The 18,241-nt window shown below is 42.3% G+C and overlaps 2 protein-coding genes across 2 annotated transcripts; both read left to right on the forward strand.

Annotated features, from left to right (window-relative positions):
- Window positions 1-907: 907 nt before the first annotated feature.
- stil (STIL centriolar assembly protein) lies at window positions 908-11,228 on the forward strand. The gene is made up of 16 exons (XM_044129274.1): window positions 908-1,301; window positions 2,187-2,294; window positions 2,473-2,588; window positions 2,743-2,921; window positions 3,649-3,893; window positions 4,124-4,207; window positions 4,289-4,375; window positions 4,990-5,143; window positions 5,213-5,310; window positions 5,387-5,495; window positions 5,865-6,668; window positions 7,178-7,277; window positions 7,348-7,525; window positions 8,356-8,446; window positions 9,226-9,527; window positions 10,499-11,228. The coding sequence occupies exons 1-16, from the start codon at window positions 1,222-1,224 to the stop codon at window positions 11,031-11,033; spliced, it is 3,270 nt and encodes a 1,089-aa protein (XP_043985209.1). The 5' UTR covers window positions 908-1,221; the 3' UTR covers window positions 11,034-11,228.
- Window positions 11,229-12,041: 813 nt separating this feature from the next.
- On the forward strand, window positions 12,042-17,987 carry serpinc1 (serpin peptidase inhibitor, clade C (antithrombin), member 1). The gene is made up of 8 exons (XM_044129278.1): window positions 12,042-12,152; window positions 13,088-13,451; window positions 14,569-14,784; window positions 15,757-15,894; window positions 16,021-16,239; window positions 16,488-16,662; window positions 17,268-17,332; window positions 17,444-17,987. Exons 2-8 carry the CDS (start codon window positions 13,089-13,091, stop codon window positions 17,618-17,620), a joined length of 1,353 nt encoding a protein of 450 aa, XP_043985213.1. The 5' UTR covers window positions 12,042-12,152; window position 13,088; the 3' UTR covers window positions 17,621-17,987.
- Window positions 17,988-18,241: the final 254 nt, after the last annotated feature.

Raw genomic sequence — 18,241 nt, forward strand, 5'->3', positions numbered from 1 at the left:
TATGAAATAGTAAAAAGTGGCACAATTTGTATTAAGACATATTTGGTGTTTCTAAAAGTTTATAGAGCAGAAAAATGTAAATTATTAGGTTCTAATGAGTCATAAACATAAAACAACTATAAATCTTCATGACACAAAAATCCATAGTGCCAAATTAAAAGTGCAATCATTTCATGAAAATAAAAGAAAATTGTCATTGTGAAGTGAAATTACATTATGTGTAGATTTATTTATTTATATGTTTATTTTTACAGATACCAATCTTAAAAAGTAATCTCAGCATTATTTCATTATCTCAAAACCTTCATAAATAAAATTATAAATATTTAAGAATTTATTTTTATTAAAAAAAATAGAATTGTGCAATACTACTAAAAAAAATACTATTTATGAGACTAACTAACTAAATGGAATATAAACAGTCACAATATTAGTTTGCAAGTCATAATTATAAATAACTAAAAGTAAAATATAATTAAAAGTATTATTTAACAGATAATGTATTACTTATTGGATTGGAATTTGCACTTTGAAATACTTTATACATCATAAGTATGATTTTTGTTTACATTTATTTATTTATGGTGATGGGCCTCCAAAGTTCCCATCCTCCAACCTTCAGACCTCCCTGTTCCAAAACAAGGATCCACCTAATAGTTGCAGGATGGTACCTCTCGAAGACTGGACTTCAGCACCCCTGTTCTTGCCCCTTATAAAAACCGTTGACAACCATCGTGTTGTCATGGCAACATGCTGCTAAGGATCTGAAAAACCATGTTTTCCCGTCGGCCTGCAGAAGGCAGTGTCGAGTAACAGTTTGTCACATTCGACTACGACAACTGCTGACGCGAAACAAAGCGGAAGATCATTGGTCAGACTGAATGTGAGGACATTTCTTATTGGTCCATTCCTTCACCCCGCCAGTACGACATAGAATCAGCGCCATTATTAAACGGGGCTTGTCTTTAGATGTCAGTGGATTTTTATTTTTATCTTTTTTTAAACAAGTTCTAACAAACAAAGATGAAAACAGTTTTTGAGGAAAGCTTCTCTTACGTCCATTAGTCATCTAAAGGAGTGGAACTTTGCCCGATACGTGGAGTTAAGACGGAGCCGATGCGGACGGAGCGGGAGGTTAGCAGCGGGCGTTAGCTGCGGGGACCCCGGTGTTACCGTCCTTCATCCACCGCTCACTGCTTCACTTCACCGGCCTCAGCAAGTATGAGCTACCCGGTGAACCTGCAGGCCCTGCCCCGGGAAATTCTTCAGGAGGTTTTCACTCCAGAAAACATGAGAAGAAGGTGAGTTTGTTGTGATGATGTTTAACTGTTAAGGTGATTTAACTGTTATGGCTTCCACAAACAGCCGAGCAGCGCTGAGAGGTTTAATGGCGTCAATGTTTACAAATACTTCATCCAAAACAAGACGTCAACGTTTGAACCATTTCCGCCAGTTCTGTTCATTATTGTTATAACCAGATTAATATGAAATATTTAGCATATGAGTGTGTTAAGGGTGGATGAGAGTTAGTAACCAAAACCAGGACATTAAAGGTTTGGAAAACTTTTAATCTTTAGACCTTATGAACATTAATTTGTTGCCAAGAACTGGATGCATTTAAAATTTAAACTAGTTAAAAGGCGCTGCATTTGAGGAACACAAGCTAAATAAAAAATATGATAGTAACAATTCTAAAATAAAACTGTCTTAATTATGAGACATGAACTCATAAGTTTGTGGTTATATTTAAATTTTTACTTTAATCTCAAAATTGTCACGTTTTAAATTTACATAATTCTGACTTTTTTTCTAAGGAACTTATAATTAAAATTTTAGAATTTCTTATTGTTTGTCAACACAGTTAGAGTAAATATAAACTTAAAATTGTAACTAAGCTCATTTAGTTCTTGGTATTCTGACTTTAATTCAATAATTCAGATTACCCCCCCAGAATTCTGAGAAAAAGAGTAAAAATTCTGATTCTAATATTTTAGGAGGGAAGAATCGGAATTATGACTCAAAATTCATCCTTCCGGTTTTTAAAGTATTCTAATTCTGACTTTATTTCTCAGAATTTTGAGAAGAGTCAAAAATGTAACTTTGTAATCTTATGATTGAAGCTACAATCTCAGAAATGTGACTTTTTTTTCCCAGAAGTCTGACTTTTTCCTGTTTCCAACCAGCAGGCGCTCTGATGGTTCCCTCACTCAGCTGGCGTTCCCTAAATCCCGCTTGGCTCTGTGGGACGGCAGCGCAGCGGGAGAGAAGCTCCGCCTCCAGCTCTGCTCCCACAGGTAAACGTGGCTGCAATTATCTGCTTATAGTTGTTTATTTCAGGTGAAAACATTTCACCTAATTTTATTTATTATAAGAATGGTGGTTCGGTTCTGGTTAGTGGTGCAGTGATTGAATCGGGTCGTTACCTCTCAACAAAATCGAGATATCTGACCTCTGACCTTTGCCTCCTTGCAGAAAACCTCGGCTTGTCCTCCTGGAGAAAGCTCTGCGCCTGGCGCAGCGCCACGCCCGCCATAGCAACAAGCCCCGCCTCCACTGTTTCCTCCTGGGGTCTCTTTCTGTGAACGAAGGTGAGAGTCGGTTCCCATCCTGATCGATCGGAACGCTAATGATCCGCTAGCAATCCATAAAAAATAGCTATTGGGTCGCTAACGGTCCATTATCAACCCGCTAATGATTAGCTAACGATCTGCTCCATGTCATGACCTCTGCCGTGACCCCTAGATGAGGATGGGGTCACCGTGACCTTGGACCGCTTCGATCCGGGTCGGGATCAGGCCGGAACCGCAGCGCCGTCTGCTCTGCTTCCTGGAGACGTTCTGGTCCCCTGCGTGGTCGTCCAGTCCGAGACGTCGCATGATGCCGTTGTCCAATCAGAGGCTGAGCTTCACCACTGCTTCAAGGTGATTGGTTGATTTCCAGGGTTTGTACAGGTGCTGGAATTTCATTTTGGTGTTTTCAAGCTTTGGAAAGTTCTTGAATTCTGCATGAAGTTTTCCAAAAGTGCTTGGAATTCAAACTGCAAAGTTTAATAAAGTGCAATCTGATGTTGGATTAAAGGCCAAAATCTGGAAAACTTAGCAAACCAGGTTTTTAAAGATGATAAAAATGTATTTATTTTTTATCACTTTCTGAAGGTAAATCAGACTAAACCTCTTGTTTTAGGTTAGTTAGAATTAGTCAGTTAGTTTTTTCTATTTGCTAAACAGCAGAAAACTTTATGAAAAATAATTTTAGACTTTTTTTAATGTAATGAATATTTATCATTCCTAATGTCTCAGTGACTTATTGATTGTCGTTTACTTTATATGTTAAAGTTATTGAAATTGGTTGTTATTGTTGTATGTTGTTGGTAGTGGGGGAGCTGACAGACAGACAGACATTTCAAAACATCAAGTTTTGTCACTCTGGGTTTTAAAATGTACAATCACGAAAAGTATTAATGACAGCGAATTAAAATGGTCATTTTTAGTTAATTTGTATTGTTTTTATCTCTAAAGTTTGGAAAGTTTAAAAATTTACCTTGAAAGTTCTTGAATTTTTCTGTTTTCAAACTGTTTTTTATTGTATTTATTTTTTGAAGCTTTGTCCTCCAGATGTTGGCCGTTGAGCCGATGGTTTCTGTTTCAGGCTCTGCAGCAGTTGGTGAGCAGCAGACAGACTCTGGATCTGTCCCAGCTGCTGAAGGTCAAAGTTCACGTTGTCTGCCGGCAGCAGGCCGACGCCGCCACGTTCAGCCTCAGCTGGTCGGCCGTCTGTCCTGCCGTCCCGCTGGACGTCCAGCCGGTCCGCGCCGTCCCCATCATCCCCACCGCTCTGCTGAGGGCGCTGACCAGCGTCGGCCGACCGGCGCCCCCCGCTGGCCGGCAGAGAGGGTGAGAGACAGCGTTACTCTGACCTACAGCTGGGAAATTAATCAATTTTATCAATTACTAAAATTTGGGTTTTCAAGCATTTAACTTTTGGAAAATTTAATTTATTTATTTATATTTTTTTACCAGTGAACGTTTTGGGTTTCTGTTGTTTCCAGTAAACCTGTTTTTATTTCGAAACTGCCATCTTCTGATGGCGTCGCTTCCTGCTGATGCGTTTGTGTTGCTGGCAGGTTTCTGACCATGGATCAGAGCAGGAAGCTGGTTCTGCTGCTGGAGTCGGACCCCAAAGCCTCCAGCCTGCCGCTCGTCGGCCTGTAGGTCCACAAATGTTTTCAAATCCACAGAAACGGACGGTGAAAACACGCTTACTGACGTTTCCGTCTTTCTCCCATCAGCTGGCTGAGCGGCGTCACACACGCCTACAACCCTCAGGTTTGGGCCTGGAGCCTCAGGTTCATGTTCAGCTCTGCCCTGCAGGACAGGTGAGGGTTCTGGTTCTGGTTCTGGTTCTTGTTCTTGTTCTGGTTCTGGTTGTGGAAGGTGAGACAAAAAAATCAATCCACAAAAGAATCCTGATTCTGTTTTACTACAATTCAGAACCAAACGGAAGGACAATAAATCAATAACTGAATATCAATAGATAATAGAGTTGATAGAATATTCACTGAACTCTGAACCAGAACCCTGCGGCATTCTGGGAGACGTAGGCACAGGAAACCTCTCAAGGCTAGCTTAGCTAGGTTGGTGGAATCAACTCACTCTCTCTCTGGTTGCCTAGCAACAGCCTGCTGGGTAAGAAGCAGCTCCACCCCAACTTCGGTTACCTGGCAACGGGCTGCTAAGTAATAGCCAGCAGCAGTTTAAAGTTTCCATTAACTGACGTTGACGGCACTAATAATGACAAAATCAGGTCAGGCCAAATACTGCATGCAATCAATCTGAAATTTAAATGTGATAATATTACATAACTATAAAATAAAATAAAATAAAATCAACTGTTCCTGAACGGACTCAGTCGTTTGTGCCTGAAAACGTTTTGATGTGTTAAAAGTTTCTGGGCTGAAGTTCTGATGATCCCATCTCCTCTGCTTTTCAGGGTTCTGTCTGAGCTCGGCTGCTTCCTCCTGGTCATGTTTGGCTCCACCCACAGAACCCCTCAGTTCTTCCAGTGCCGAGATTCCCGACCGGGACCTGGAGCCCAGCTGGACTTCCAGCTGCTGACGGCCTCCCAGGCCGCCACGCTCTACCAGGTAACCACCGGCTCTGGTTCCTGGGCCTGCCGGGTCGAGGTGCTGGGTGACAACATGTCCGGTCAGCAGGTGGCGCCGGTGGACGGCGGAGCGCTGCGGTGCGAGTTGGGCCCAGAGGACAACAGCAGGCAGGGCGAAGCGTTCAGAGCGGCTCACGGCGCCTTCAGGTCAGAACTCGCCCAGTTCTTCTAATCAGACCCAGAGGAAGACGAGCGTGGCGCTGATGTTCGGTTCTGTTGCCAGGGCAACGCCTCCAGCTGCCGGTCCGTCCGTCAGCGATCAGGACTCTGGAGTGGAGGATGAGGACTTTTCTCCCCGACCGTCTCCGAGCCCCCACCCTCCTGCAGCTCAGGTGGATTCACGACCTCTGACCTGAAGCCACTAAATATCCGTTCCCTGCATTTCATTACAAAGAAAATTTAATATTATTTTTATTGTGATTAAATAAAACTCCCTTCACCCAACTGGATAAACCCTCAGGTTTATTTTATGAGTGTTAGACATAAATGAGAAACATTTAAAGGGACAAATATGCAAATTTCATTTTGTTTGTCTTTATTTTTTTATTTCAGTTTCTAGTGCTTCTACAAAAAGGCCCAATTTCTTAAAAACACATAAGTTGATGATTTTTGGTGTCAGGAAATTGAGCTGCAAGGTTGTTTGTGTTGCTAGGCAACACTCTCACTTCCTGTAACGACTCCGCTGTTCGTTTCGGTTCCAGGCTCGCCGCGTCCAGCCGTCCGTTCCTGAACTCTCCCTGCTGATCGACGGCAGCTTCTCCTCCAATCACAGCGGGGGGCAGCATTCTGGCCCCGCCCACAGGCTACCTCCAGCCAACAGGAAGCCGGCTTCCCCCACCGCCTCTTCATCAGCGGCACAGCCTCCTCCTCTTCCTCACCTCCACAGCACACCGAACTCCAACCTGCAGCAGCCCTGCACCTGCTGCTCCGCCCACAACTGCACCTCCATCTTCCCCTCGCCAGCGCTCCTCCCTGCTGCTGTTGCTCCTCACATCCAGCAATCTGCTCCTCTTCCTCCCTCTTCCTCCCCAAAAGCATCTTCGCCCCTCGCCTCCTCACAGCACTACACCCCCAAACATCCATCCACTCCTCCTCTTCCTTCTTCCTCCTCTCATCAGCAAACTCCTCCTCTTCCTCCTTTCTGCTCCTATAAACAGACTCCTCCTCTTCCTCCTCCTTCTCCTCTTCCTCCCTGCAGCCATCTGTCCACTCCTCCTCTTCCTCCTCCTTCTCCTCTTCCTCCCTGCAGCCATCTGTCCACTCCTCCTCTTCCTCCTCCTCCTCTTCCTCCCTGCAGCCATCTGTCCACTCCTCCTCTTCCTCCTCCTCCTCTTCCTCCCTGCAGCCACGCTCCCCCTGCCCCCCTGTGGCATGCAGACCCCCCCTCCCTCGCTCGCCCCCCCTGTGGGAATCCCTGCTGTGAGAAAGTGGGCGGAGTCCTGACCTCTGACACCTACCAGCTGCTGCTGCATCAGGACCAACAGCTGCGCCTCCTGCAGGCTCAGGTAAGAACTGCAGCTGGGCTCTCGTCTCCTTGGCCGCGGCAGCATCATGCTGAGGGTCTGGAGAGGAGGAAGCCATCTTTAAAAACTCAACAGCTTGATGGGTTTCCCAACAGAACATAGATCCAAAGCATCCAGAATATTCCCAGTTTTATGTTTTGGTGTAAAATTGCTACTTTAACGCAACGACTTTCTCACGTTATTACGACTTTATTCTGATGTTATTTTGATATTACAACTTTATTCTCACAGTATTTTACTTTTTCTAGATGTAATCTTACTTTGATTGCATCTTTATTTTACTGTTGTATCACTTTATTCTCTCTATATATTATTGTGGCCTTTACTTTTTTTTTCTTTATTGTATAGAAACAGCTTTGCTCTGTTCTCTGGATCAGGTTGAAGCTAGTAGAGGTGAAATGCTCTGTTGTCATGGCGACAGGTTGTAATGCAGCAGAATCGGATCAGAACATGCCGTGTCAGATCCCAGATGTTCCGGTTGTGTCCTGCAGGTCCAGATGCTGCTGGAGGCCCAGGGGAAGCTGCAGACCTCCGGCCCGCAGGTCCAAACGCCGACGCCCAGGAGCACCGCCAGCGTCGCCGTGGAAACGGGTGAGCCTGCCTCCTCCCAGCACCTCTCGCCTCCATGTGTTTCCTCCTCTAACGCTGCTGCTATTTGCAGGTGCCAGTCTGTTCTGGGGTCAAAGTCCCGACTGGCCGCTCCTGCAGGAGGAACCGGAACCCAAACCCGACCCCAGAACCCCGCCCTCACCCTCCTCCAGCGCCTCCGCCTCGTCACATGACCTGTCGCTGCACAAGCCAGAGGAAGGAGCGAGCTTCTCCCCATCCGACCCCCGCAGGTAGACGGCAGGATCCCACTGGGATGAACTGGTATCAGGTGGATTTATACTGGGCAGCCGACCAGAACAGTCCAGTTACGTCTCTGCTCTTAAAGCTGCAGTACGTAACTTTTATAAAGATAATCTGTGAAAAATGTCTAGCTTCTCTGTCTTCTCCCAGTGCTAACTAGAAACAACCAATCAGAGCCAGGAGGCGGGGCTTAGCGCTGTCAATCAACCTCCGCACAGCCTGTCATGAATGCTCAGGCTAGTTAGCATAGCCACCAATAATGGCCGATAAACGATGAGTTGGAGACGCATGAGTTGGAGCTGCAGCTTTAAGAGGTGAAGCTTTCAGTCATTCAGGAAGTTTGTTTCTGATTGGAAATGATAGGATGGCCTTAAAGGAAAAAAAACATTAAATATATTTCTGATTTGCAGTTTTGGTAATTCATTACCATAAACTGGATGTTTATGATAAGCCAGGTAGCAAAGGTATCAGTCAGGAGAAGGCTACAAACATTTCTACAATATGTATGAACTAAAGATTCTTCATTAAATTTTAGGTTGGGATCAGTGTGAAATGTGTCTGGCTTTAATAATGTTGTTTTGGCCAATAACTGATATTTACCAATATCGGATATTTCTCCCAAAACTCAACCACACCGCCGACGGGGGCGGTTAAACTACCCACAATCCTTCACTGCACTTGACCAAACAAACACCTCATGACCAGCCGCCTCCTGAAACACAAACTGCAGCAGGATGGCTGTAAATATCGGCCCGGTTTTACTGATCGGGCCGGTGCCGATACTGCTGATCGTAACCCGTGTTCTGTTGGTTCTGTCCAGCACCGGCGGCCTGCAGAGTCCGGTTCTGGGAGAGAGCGTCAGCATGTACGGACCTCCAGCAGAGCAGCAGAGCTTCTACCAGAACCTGATGGTAATCCCACTTTTCTGATCGGATCAGAACCAAAAGGACAGAAAGCCGAGCTTGGCCACGCCGGGATTACCTCATCTGTCAGGGATTAGATCAACCAGCCGATACGAAACACAGGACGGATTATTCTGGGATTTTTCAATAGAGTTTTTAATATTCTAAGAGATTGTGTAAAAAAAATAAAATTCCACTTCTATGGTTTTGTAAACAAAAAGTTCAGAGAAACAAAACGATAACGATGAGAATAAAATTGCAGTAATACGAGGAGTTGTATTATAGTTGTATTATAATATGAGAGTCATGAAAGTAATAGAAAAGTCATAAGATTATCCAAAGTTATAATGGGAGAATAAAGTTGTAATTTTACCAGATTAAAATTACAACAGTTGCAACAATATTAGTATAAATTCTCAAAAATACAAGAATAAAGTCACAATAATTCCAGTATAAAGTACTGAATCCATCTTGTGAAGCTGTGCTTTGAATCTGTTTTAATCTTTTTCACGTCGGCATCAATTAAAAAAATCATTATCAGCAGAACTTTGAGACGATTGAATCTGTTTAGAAGAACCGACTTCAATCGGGTCACGTTAGATCATAGTAAAACCTTTTTCCTCCTATTTGTACATTTTTATTCTCATAATTTCACAATAAATAAATAAATAAATATGGCAGTCTGGCCGTATTTCTCCGTCCTGTTGAAACACGTTGAGGTTTTGTTGGTTCTGATGGTTCTGATGGGTTCCAGCGGACTGGTTCTGATCAATCTTCTTCCTCCTCAGACTCAGCTCAGCAGCCGCCTGCAGGAGTCGGACAGCAGACAGGAAGCAGAGGACGACTCCAACAGGAAGAGCCCGTCTGCCTCCCACCACTCCCAGTCCTCCCACCACTCCCAGTCCTCCCAGTTGTCCTCTTCCTCATCCGACAGGGAGCGGGACCAGAAAAAGAAGAAGAAGAGGAGTCCGGATGGCGACGCCGTGACCCGAGCGACGCTGCGGCGGCTGCAGCAGCTTGGCGTCGCCATGGATACGGAAAATCTGACAGAGTTGGACAAGAACCGAATCAGAGCGGTGGAGATGGCCAGGTACCGATCTCACCTGCTGGTTCATACAGGTTTACACAACGTCACTGCAGGAAGCCAGCAAAACTTCACTGTTCTAATGATTTAAAGGGGCAGTGACACATAAAATCCACGTTTTATCTTTCCGTCATGTTTTAATGTTTTTCCCTCATCAAAAACAAACCTGGTGGGTTAGTTTAATCCTTTCATGTTTGAGAAATCCTTCAATCTCCATGGCAACCATTCAGCTGTGCAAAACGCCTGGGCGAACCCCAGCCCCGCCTCCCAGGTGTAGCTCCTCCTCCGCTCAACCCCTGCAGACTAGCCTGCAGCAATTAGCAAACATCTGCTGAGCTCATTAAAGGAACTGTTGCACTGGTAAAAACATTAAAGGGTTAAGAGAGGAGCCATGTTTGGGTGACTTCGTGGAGGCGGAGCTTCAGAAAGAGCAGAAGCTTCTTAAAGAGGCAGAGACCTAATTTAAGTAAAATTGAATATTTGTAGCATTTTTATAACAACTGAAGGTAACATAGTAACTGGGTTGTGCTGTAAAATTCCTGTGTAAGAATTTTGGAGCACAAAATGAATTGAGGGTAATATTCCCAATAAAATATTAATTTAAAAAGCTTTCAGTTGAAAACCGAAAGGTTTTTGTACATCAAAAGGATTATTGAAGAACAATTGATCATGATTAGAGAACATCTTTAACACCATTTAATCATCTTATTCTGTAGTTTCTGACCCCTTTGCTATAAAATGGCTCTCAGTGCCTGGAGGTCACATGACTCCGCCCCTTTGACACGCCCGGCCTCCTCTATCGGCCCGTTTGGGTCGCTGATGATGTCAGCTGACAACACACTATCCGGTGCAAAAGCAACAAGATGAACGTCATCAGTAACCATGGCAACCAGTGACTGTTTAAAGTTGCTGTATTTGCAAACAATCGTTACTTTTAGGTGACGTTTGACCTTTGACCCGTTGTTTCTCTCCGCCAGCACCTTGGCGACCATCAACCCAGCAGCGGTCGTCTCCAGGCTGACCGTCTCCGAGGCAACGGGCAGCGGTGTGTTCACTGGCGGCAGCGTGGACCTGAGCCTGGAGGCCAACGCCATCGCCCTGCGCTACCTCAGCCAATCACAGCTCAGCAGGCTGTCCCTGGGAGGCCACGCCCCCTCCAGCTGCAGCGACTCCCTGCTGTCGCCTAGCAACATGTCTCTGGCCACCAGGAAGTACATGAGGCGCTACAGCCTGATTGAGGAGGAAGAAGACGAGGAGGAGGTCAGAGGTCAGGAGGCCCGACAGCCGCTGAGCGACGCTCTGAACCTGAAGTCCCTCCCACAGAGTCAGCTGATCCGGGAGCTGCGGCCCAAAATGCAGCTGCTGGCCGGAACCAGAACCGGTGCCAGCGAGGAGAAAGAAAACCGAACAGTGCCAGTGGGCCGGACCGGTCCAAACGGGCCGCAGCTGGAGGGATCGGTCGGGAACATCCTGGACCTGAGCCGCCTGAGGGAGCTGCCCAAACTGTTCTGACCCAACAGAACCAGAACCAGAACCAAACCTGGACTTTCTTTAATACATGTGAACTTTAGATGAAGTCAGGTTCTGGTTCTCTTGGATCAGAACCCGGTCAGATCAGCTGATCTTATTTTTTTGTTTTATGTGAAATTTCTTCTGCACTTTTTTAATATTTATGATTTCACCAATAAAATTTGCTTCAGATTTTAAATAAATTGTTTCTGGATGTTTAAAACTATTTATCAATACAAACTGTGGCACAAATTATTACAAGACAAATTTTCATTCTTATAAACAGATAAATATCTATATTATATATTTAGCTCTATATTTTATATTAAATATAATATTCACCCTGAATTAAATTATTTCTGTAGGTTTATTTTTCCTTCCTTGTTGCTTCAGCAACTTTCATCTTTTTTATCAAATATTTACAGGAAAATAAATTTAGATCCAGATGTTAAATCCTTCCAAAAAACATTTCTAAAGTTAAAATATTCTCAATATTTTAGCCTCAAAACATAAATTATAATTTTATTTTAGAACCAGCCATCAGAAAAATTAGTTTTGATGGTTTCTTTAAAAAGGTTTCATAAAGTCAGAATTTCTTGTGAAGTTCTTTGGTCTCAAGTTTATTCTAAGATAGTTAAAGTTATATTTTCACATGAAACTATAAATAATCATTTAAAACAGCCACATTCTGAGTTTAAACGTCAATTTAGCAAAAAGTAACATTTTTACCCAAATTTAAAATTTTCTGCCCAAAGTTTCCTTTTCTGAGAATAAATACATCATAAAGCAAATATTTGACCTGAGAAATTGCAAATATTTTTGAAGTTCAATTTTTTATTTATTCAGACCTAATGTAAACCCAAAAGCAACATTTTTTATTTTATTTTCTAAATTTAAAGTGTGTTAAAGCTTTTGCAGCTTTAACACACTTTAATACAGTTTTGTTCCTGGGTCTGAGTCCTGACCCGTTCTGGTATCGATTGGTTCCGGAGGGGTTCGTCGTCATGGTGACGGCAGCGAGTGGATGTTCAAAGGTTGAAGAGGATTTGCCGTTGCTCTGCAGGACAGTGACCTGTTTATTCTGCTCTCTCCTCCTGGACTCGCTGCACCGGACCTGCTCAGGTAAACTCCTCATTTTTAGCAGAATGATTCTGGTTCTGGGTCCGATTCTGGAAAGTTTGTGTTTTTGTTTGTTTTGTTTTTTTAATGTTGCTGAAATTAAAAGTTACTTGAACTTCAACCTTTTGGCCTCATTGATGTTGAGGCAATCTGTTGCTGTTTACCTCAAGTCTCTGATCAATAATCGAAGGAAAATCTTCCTGTTTGTGTCCAACTGAAATCTGAAAAAATAAAAACTTTATTGCTCTGTTTGTTAAAACAGCAACGCAACCTGAACATCTGAAAAAGGGATAAAACGTTAGAGAGATATCAAATGATTTTATCGTCACTCTGCTTTAACTCAGCCGCATTGGAGGGTTTCCCAGTCTGAGTGGCCTAGTTAAAGGCTGGAATCAAGTCCAGGCTTTGACTAGGCCACTTCAAAACATCCATGTTTTTTTTTGTTTTGTAACGGTTCTGACAACTTAGGGGGAGTTGCTGTTTTAGGTAAAGTTGCTGTCTTAGGGACAGTTGCTGTCTTAGCTAAAGTTGCTGTTTGAGGAACGGTTGCTGTCTTAGGGACAGTTGCTGTCTTAGGTAAAGTTGCTGTTTGAGGAACGGTTGCTGTTTTAGGGACAGTTGCTGTCTTAGGTAAAGTTGCTGTTTGAGGAACGGTTGCCAGAAACAGGTTTTGCAGGGCGTCTTGTTTTTCTAGGATCTTTTTTGCCTACTTCCTGCTGTCAGTCAGGTTCTAATTAGGTGATTTTTTTACAGGTTGTGTGATAATCTGGTCAAACTGAACCATATTTGGTTAATTATACTTTTTCTTTTTCATTATTTAATTGCATTTCCAGGTTGCATTTATTCAGGTTAACTTTGCTAAAACGTTTTGGCTCCCTTCAGCGTTTCTGAAATCTTCTGGTTTCCTAAATTGGTTTGCTAATCTCTCCTCCTTCCAGGATGAGGACTACTAGTTGCTGGTTGCTTCTGGCATTGTTGCCATTGCTTTCCAGTGCGCAGCTTCTGGACATCTGCAGCGCCCGACCCAAAGACCTTGCTCTGGAGCCGCGCTGCGTCTACCGCAGCCCCGACCCGGACGAGGCAGACGAGGCGGACGAACTGACCCCGGAGCCGCGGCCCGTCAACCCCAGGGTGTGGGAGCTATCGAAGGCTAACGGCCGCTTCGCCCTGGCCCTGTACAAGCAGATGGCCCTCAGCCGGACGCCAGATAGCAACATCTTCATGTCGCCCCTCAGCATCTCCACCGCCTTCGCCATGACCAAACTGGGAGCCTGCAACCAGACACTGGAGCAGATCATGAAGGTCAGAATCCCTCAAACATTAGCACAGAGATGGCTACCGCTAACTTCACAGCTAGCTGCACTAACCCTGATCGCTACTCATTAACATTAGCTCTGCTAATGCTAAACTGCTAAAGCACTAAGCCCACGTGATATTTAGAAGAAGCTAATGCTAAAGCACTAACCATGAACATTAACTCCACTAGTGCTACACCAACATAATATTTATAGAAGCTAGTGCTAAAAAGCTAATCATAAACAGTTCATAAACGCTACAGTGCTGAAATGCTACACCAACACAATATTTAGCAGAAGCTAATAGTGAACACTAAAGCACTACACCAACATGGTATCAGTTGAAGCTAATGCTAAATGCTAATCATAAACAGTTCTGATAATCCTAAAGTGCTTTACCAACATAACATTTAGTAAAACTAATGCTAAAGTGCTAGTCCTAAACATTAGCTTCACTGACACTAAAACATTATGGTAACATGGTATTTGTCAGAAGCTAATGCTACAGCACTAACCATAAACATTGGTCCTGCTAATGCTAAATATGACACCCACATGGTATTTAGCAAGATCTAATGCTAAAAAGCTAATCTTAAACATTAGTTCTGCTAACGCTAAACCGTCAACATCACGGTGAAGAATGTGAGGAGAGGAAACAGAACTGTTGCTTAAACACTTCAAAATAAGAGCATGTATATAAGAGCCTAACTACTTGAATAATTTTAACAGCTAAAACGTCAAAACAAATGTTGAACTTTACTCAACTGAATGTTTATAAGTCAAGTCAAGAAAATCAATGCTTTAGAATTTAATTTGAAAAAATTACTAACGAAATAGCATTTTCAAAGTTAAGAAAGTGTTAAGCTAAAAAAATAAAAAATCAATTTCTTTAATTAAAACATTGTTTATTTTATTGACCAGGTAAGAATTGGATAAAAAAAATCACATTAAGATTATTTTAGTGTTTAAATAAATTCTAATTTTAAGATTCAGTGATTTTAAGCCCAAATTTTAAAACTCTGTAACATTTAAAGAAAAGTGAATAAAAATTTAGGTAAAATCTGTTTGTGCTCCACATCCAGTCAGTGGTGAACTCTGACCCGACCCGATGTTTCCATCCGCAGGTGTTTCAGTTTGACACCATCAAGGAGAAAACATCAGATATGATCCACTTCTTCTTCGCCAAACTGAACTGCCGACTGTACAGGAAGAAAGACAAAACCACGCTGCTGGTCTCCGCCAACCGCCTGTTCGGGGACAAGTCGCTCCAGTTCAACGAGACGTACCAGAACATCAGCGAGACCGTCTACGGAGCCAAACTGATGCCCCTCAACTTCAAGGTGGCGTCAGAAATTATTAAACCGTTTCAAAATGGCTCCAGATTAAAAACTGCTGGAAACCTTCACAGGATGAAACGAAACGTTTGAATTGGACAGGAAGTAAAGTTAATACTTTTGATATTAAATATGTTTTTCTTTAATGTTCTTTGATTAATATGTTAATACTATTCTAAATTTTAACGCGACTAATCACTTTTTAAACACAGGTTGCAGAGTCTAATTAATTAATTGTGTTTTAATTTAAAACTTTTAAAAAAACAAGCAATATTTTCAATCCAAAAACCATTTTTTCTGCTAAATTATTGAAAAGAATAAACATATCTATGATGCTGTATTAAGGCCAATGTGGACAGAAAGACAACAAAAGAGGAGGAGTAGATTCCCCCCAAAAAAGAAACTCTTTTATTTTCTAGAAAAACTGTTTCTAGAAAAATGTTTCAAAAATCTAAGTTGTTTGACTTTTTAAAATAATGTTTTAAAAATATTGATCTCAGAACTTTACTTGAATTTAAAAAGTTGCCAGTATTTCTATAATGGTTTTCAAATAAAATGCAATTAATTGATTAATTAAGCTCCTGCAATTAACTTAATTAAAAATGTTAATTGAGTCTCACCTGTCATTAAAAACTAAAATAACAGAATATTCTGCAAAATTAAATATATTTATTTATATAAATAAATTATAATTACATAAAAGTAATCATTAATATATTTAAATTATACTTAAAAATTATAATTTATTTATAACATTAGGAATAAATAATTTCATGTGTAATCGCAATAAAATTATTTTAAAAATTCCTTTAATATTTTGAACTTGGTTTGTAGTGCCCTATTGTAATTTTGCTGAGAATATTACCCTCTATGTAGATGATATTGTTTTGTGCTCCAAAAGTCTTGATAGAGTTCAGATGAGGATCTGCTATTTTTTAAGTCAGACTGGATCTGTACCAGTAACTCGTCTGTTGGCAGACAAACCCGGAGGCGGCTCGGATCACCATCAACGACTGGATCTCCAACAAGACGGAGAACAGGATCCAGGACACACTGCCGTCCGGCGCCTTGGACTCCAACACCGCTCTGGTTCTTGTCAACACCATCTACTTCAAGGTTGGTAAAGACCAGAAGATAAGGCAACCTGGATAGAAATCTGAGATAAAAAGCAGGATATCATCTGCATACAGAGATAATGTAATGTTCCTGAACACTGAACAACATGTTTTGTTTCCCTTTCAGGGTTTGTGGAAAAACAAGTTTCCCAAAGACAGCGTGGTGGTGTCAGACTTCTTTGTGGATGACAGTCGCAGCTGCGAGGTCAACATGATGAACCAGGAGACCAGGTTCAACTACAAGGACCTGCGTGAGGAGAAGGTGCAGCTGCTGGAGATGCCGTACCGAGGAGACGACATCACCATGGTGATCATCCTGCCAAACAAAGGCCATCCGCTCAGTCAGGTAGACTCCTTAACGAAGAGAGAATTATCTGGTAGCTTTGGTTAAATGTCCAGGCTGTAAATAAATTGACACAATGACTTGTGTTGCAACAAATTGTCACAACAACAAACATGTAAACAATTTTTTAAAATAAAAGTCAGACTGCAGCCGTAAACTGAACCTCCGACCAGAACGTGATGGAGTGAAAGTCAGTCCTTGTTGAAGGAATTGGATGAATGTCGGATTATTTAGTGAGTTTTTCCGTTCAGGTGGAGCAGAATCTGGACCAGAACAAGCTGAAGGTCTGGCTGGACCAGATGAGAGAAACCTCCGTGTCCGTCTCCGTCCCGCGTTTCAGGGTGGAGGACAGCTTCAGCCTGAAGGACAAGCTGCAGCAGATGGGGCTGACCGACCTGTTCAGCGCAGACACGGCCAGCCTGCCCGGTACCAGAACCAGAACCTGAACCAGAACCAGAAAAACAACTAGAACCAGAACCTGAAACACAACCAGAACCAGAAAAACAACTAGAACCAGAACCTGAAACACAACCAGAACTAGAACCAGAACCTGGACCAGAACCAGAAAAACAACTAGAACCAGGACCTGAAACACAACCAGAACCAGAACCAGAACAACCACAACTAGAACCAGAACCAGAACCAATCCCCATAGAAACCAAAGGAAGTTTCTCTTTAATTACTAGAATAAAGTCATTAGCTGCTAATTCAGTATTAGCAGAATAAAAAAGCAATAATTTAACGATGTGTTAATAGATGAAGTGTTTCCTTATTTATATCCGAAACATTTTTTCAGCATTTAATTTTTAAGATAATTTGTGTCAAAGTTTGACTTTATTCTACCAACTTCATGACTTTACTTTGGTATTATTACAACTTTAAGTAACATCAGCAGATTTCAGCTCCACGCTCAAATATTCATTACTGTCAAATTCATTTCCACTGATTTTTATTCAAATGTATTACAGATTAAAAATCCTTAATTATTGATTATATTTATGAAATGATAATAATCGGGTCTGTTTTTTCAGGAATCCTGGAGGACGGCAGCGAGTCCCTGTTTATCTCTGACGCTTACCACAAAGCCTTCCTGGAGGTCAGGAACACAAAGTTCATGTTTTCTGTTTGTTTTCACTCAAACTGCCGCTGATTGGTCCAGTTAAAGTTTAATCTGATCTGTGTGGGCTTGTTGTTTTTTGGTTTCCAGGTGAACGAGGAGGGAAGCGAAGCCGGCGCCTCCACCGCCGTGGTCGCCGTCGGACGCTCCCTGATCCTGGACCGGGAGTATTTCCTGGCCGATCATCCGTTCCTGGTGATCATCAGAGAGTCGACGCTCAACACGCTGCTGTTCATCGGCCGCGTGGCCGAACCCTGCCAACAATGAAACGGCCGAACCCTGCCGGCAATGAAACGGCCGAACCCTGCCGGCAATGAAATGGCCGAACCCTGCCGGCAATGAAACGGCCGAACCCTGCCGGCAATGAAACGTCGCCGCCCTGTAAAAATCATCCAGAGGTCAGGAGGGTTTAAGGCTTTGACGGAACCAGAAACAAACTTAATGCAGTTCCAGAAGAGCTCAATTAAAACATTCATGTATTAAACTTACTTTGAATACTTAGTGTTGATTTGCAACTAGACTTGGACTAGGCCACTTTAATGGTTTGATTTCAGCTCCTCTGTCCCTCTAAATGTAAAATCCTTCTTTGTTTGGGTCTGTTTAGTAAAATCCCAATAAAATACACTGAAGTTTCTGACTGTTTAATAAAAAAATGCACAGAATAAAAAATAATTGAAAAAAGAAAAATGATGCTGAATTTCTGGCCCAACATCCATGATAGTTTATCATTTACTTAATATTTCCAGAATGGATTTAAACCACATTTTCTGGTATTAAATTCAGAAATACTTTATACCCAAAGGAAATTAAATGTTTTAAATATTTATTTCATACTTCATTCTCCTAACAGCTTTATTCTGAATATATTCTTTACTTTAGAATTATTAT

Source organism: Gambusia affinis, linkage group LG10, assembly GCF_019740435.1.
Source record: "Gambusia affinis linkage group LG10, SWU_Gaff_1.0, whole genome shotgun sequence".
NCBI classification, from domain to species: Eukaryota; Metazoa; Chordata; class Actinopteri; order Cyprinodontiformes; family Poeciliidae; genus Gambusia; species Gambusia affinis.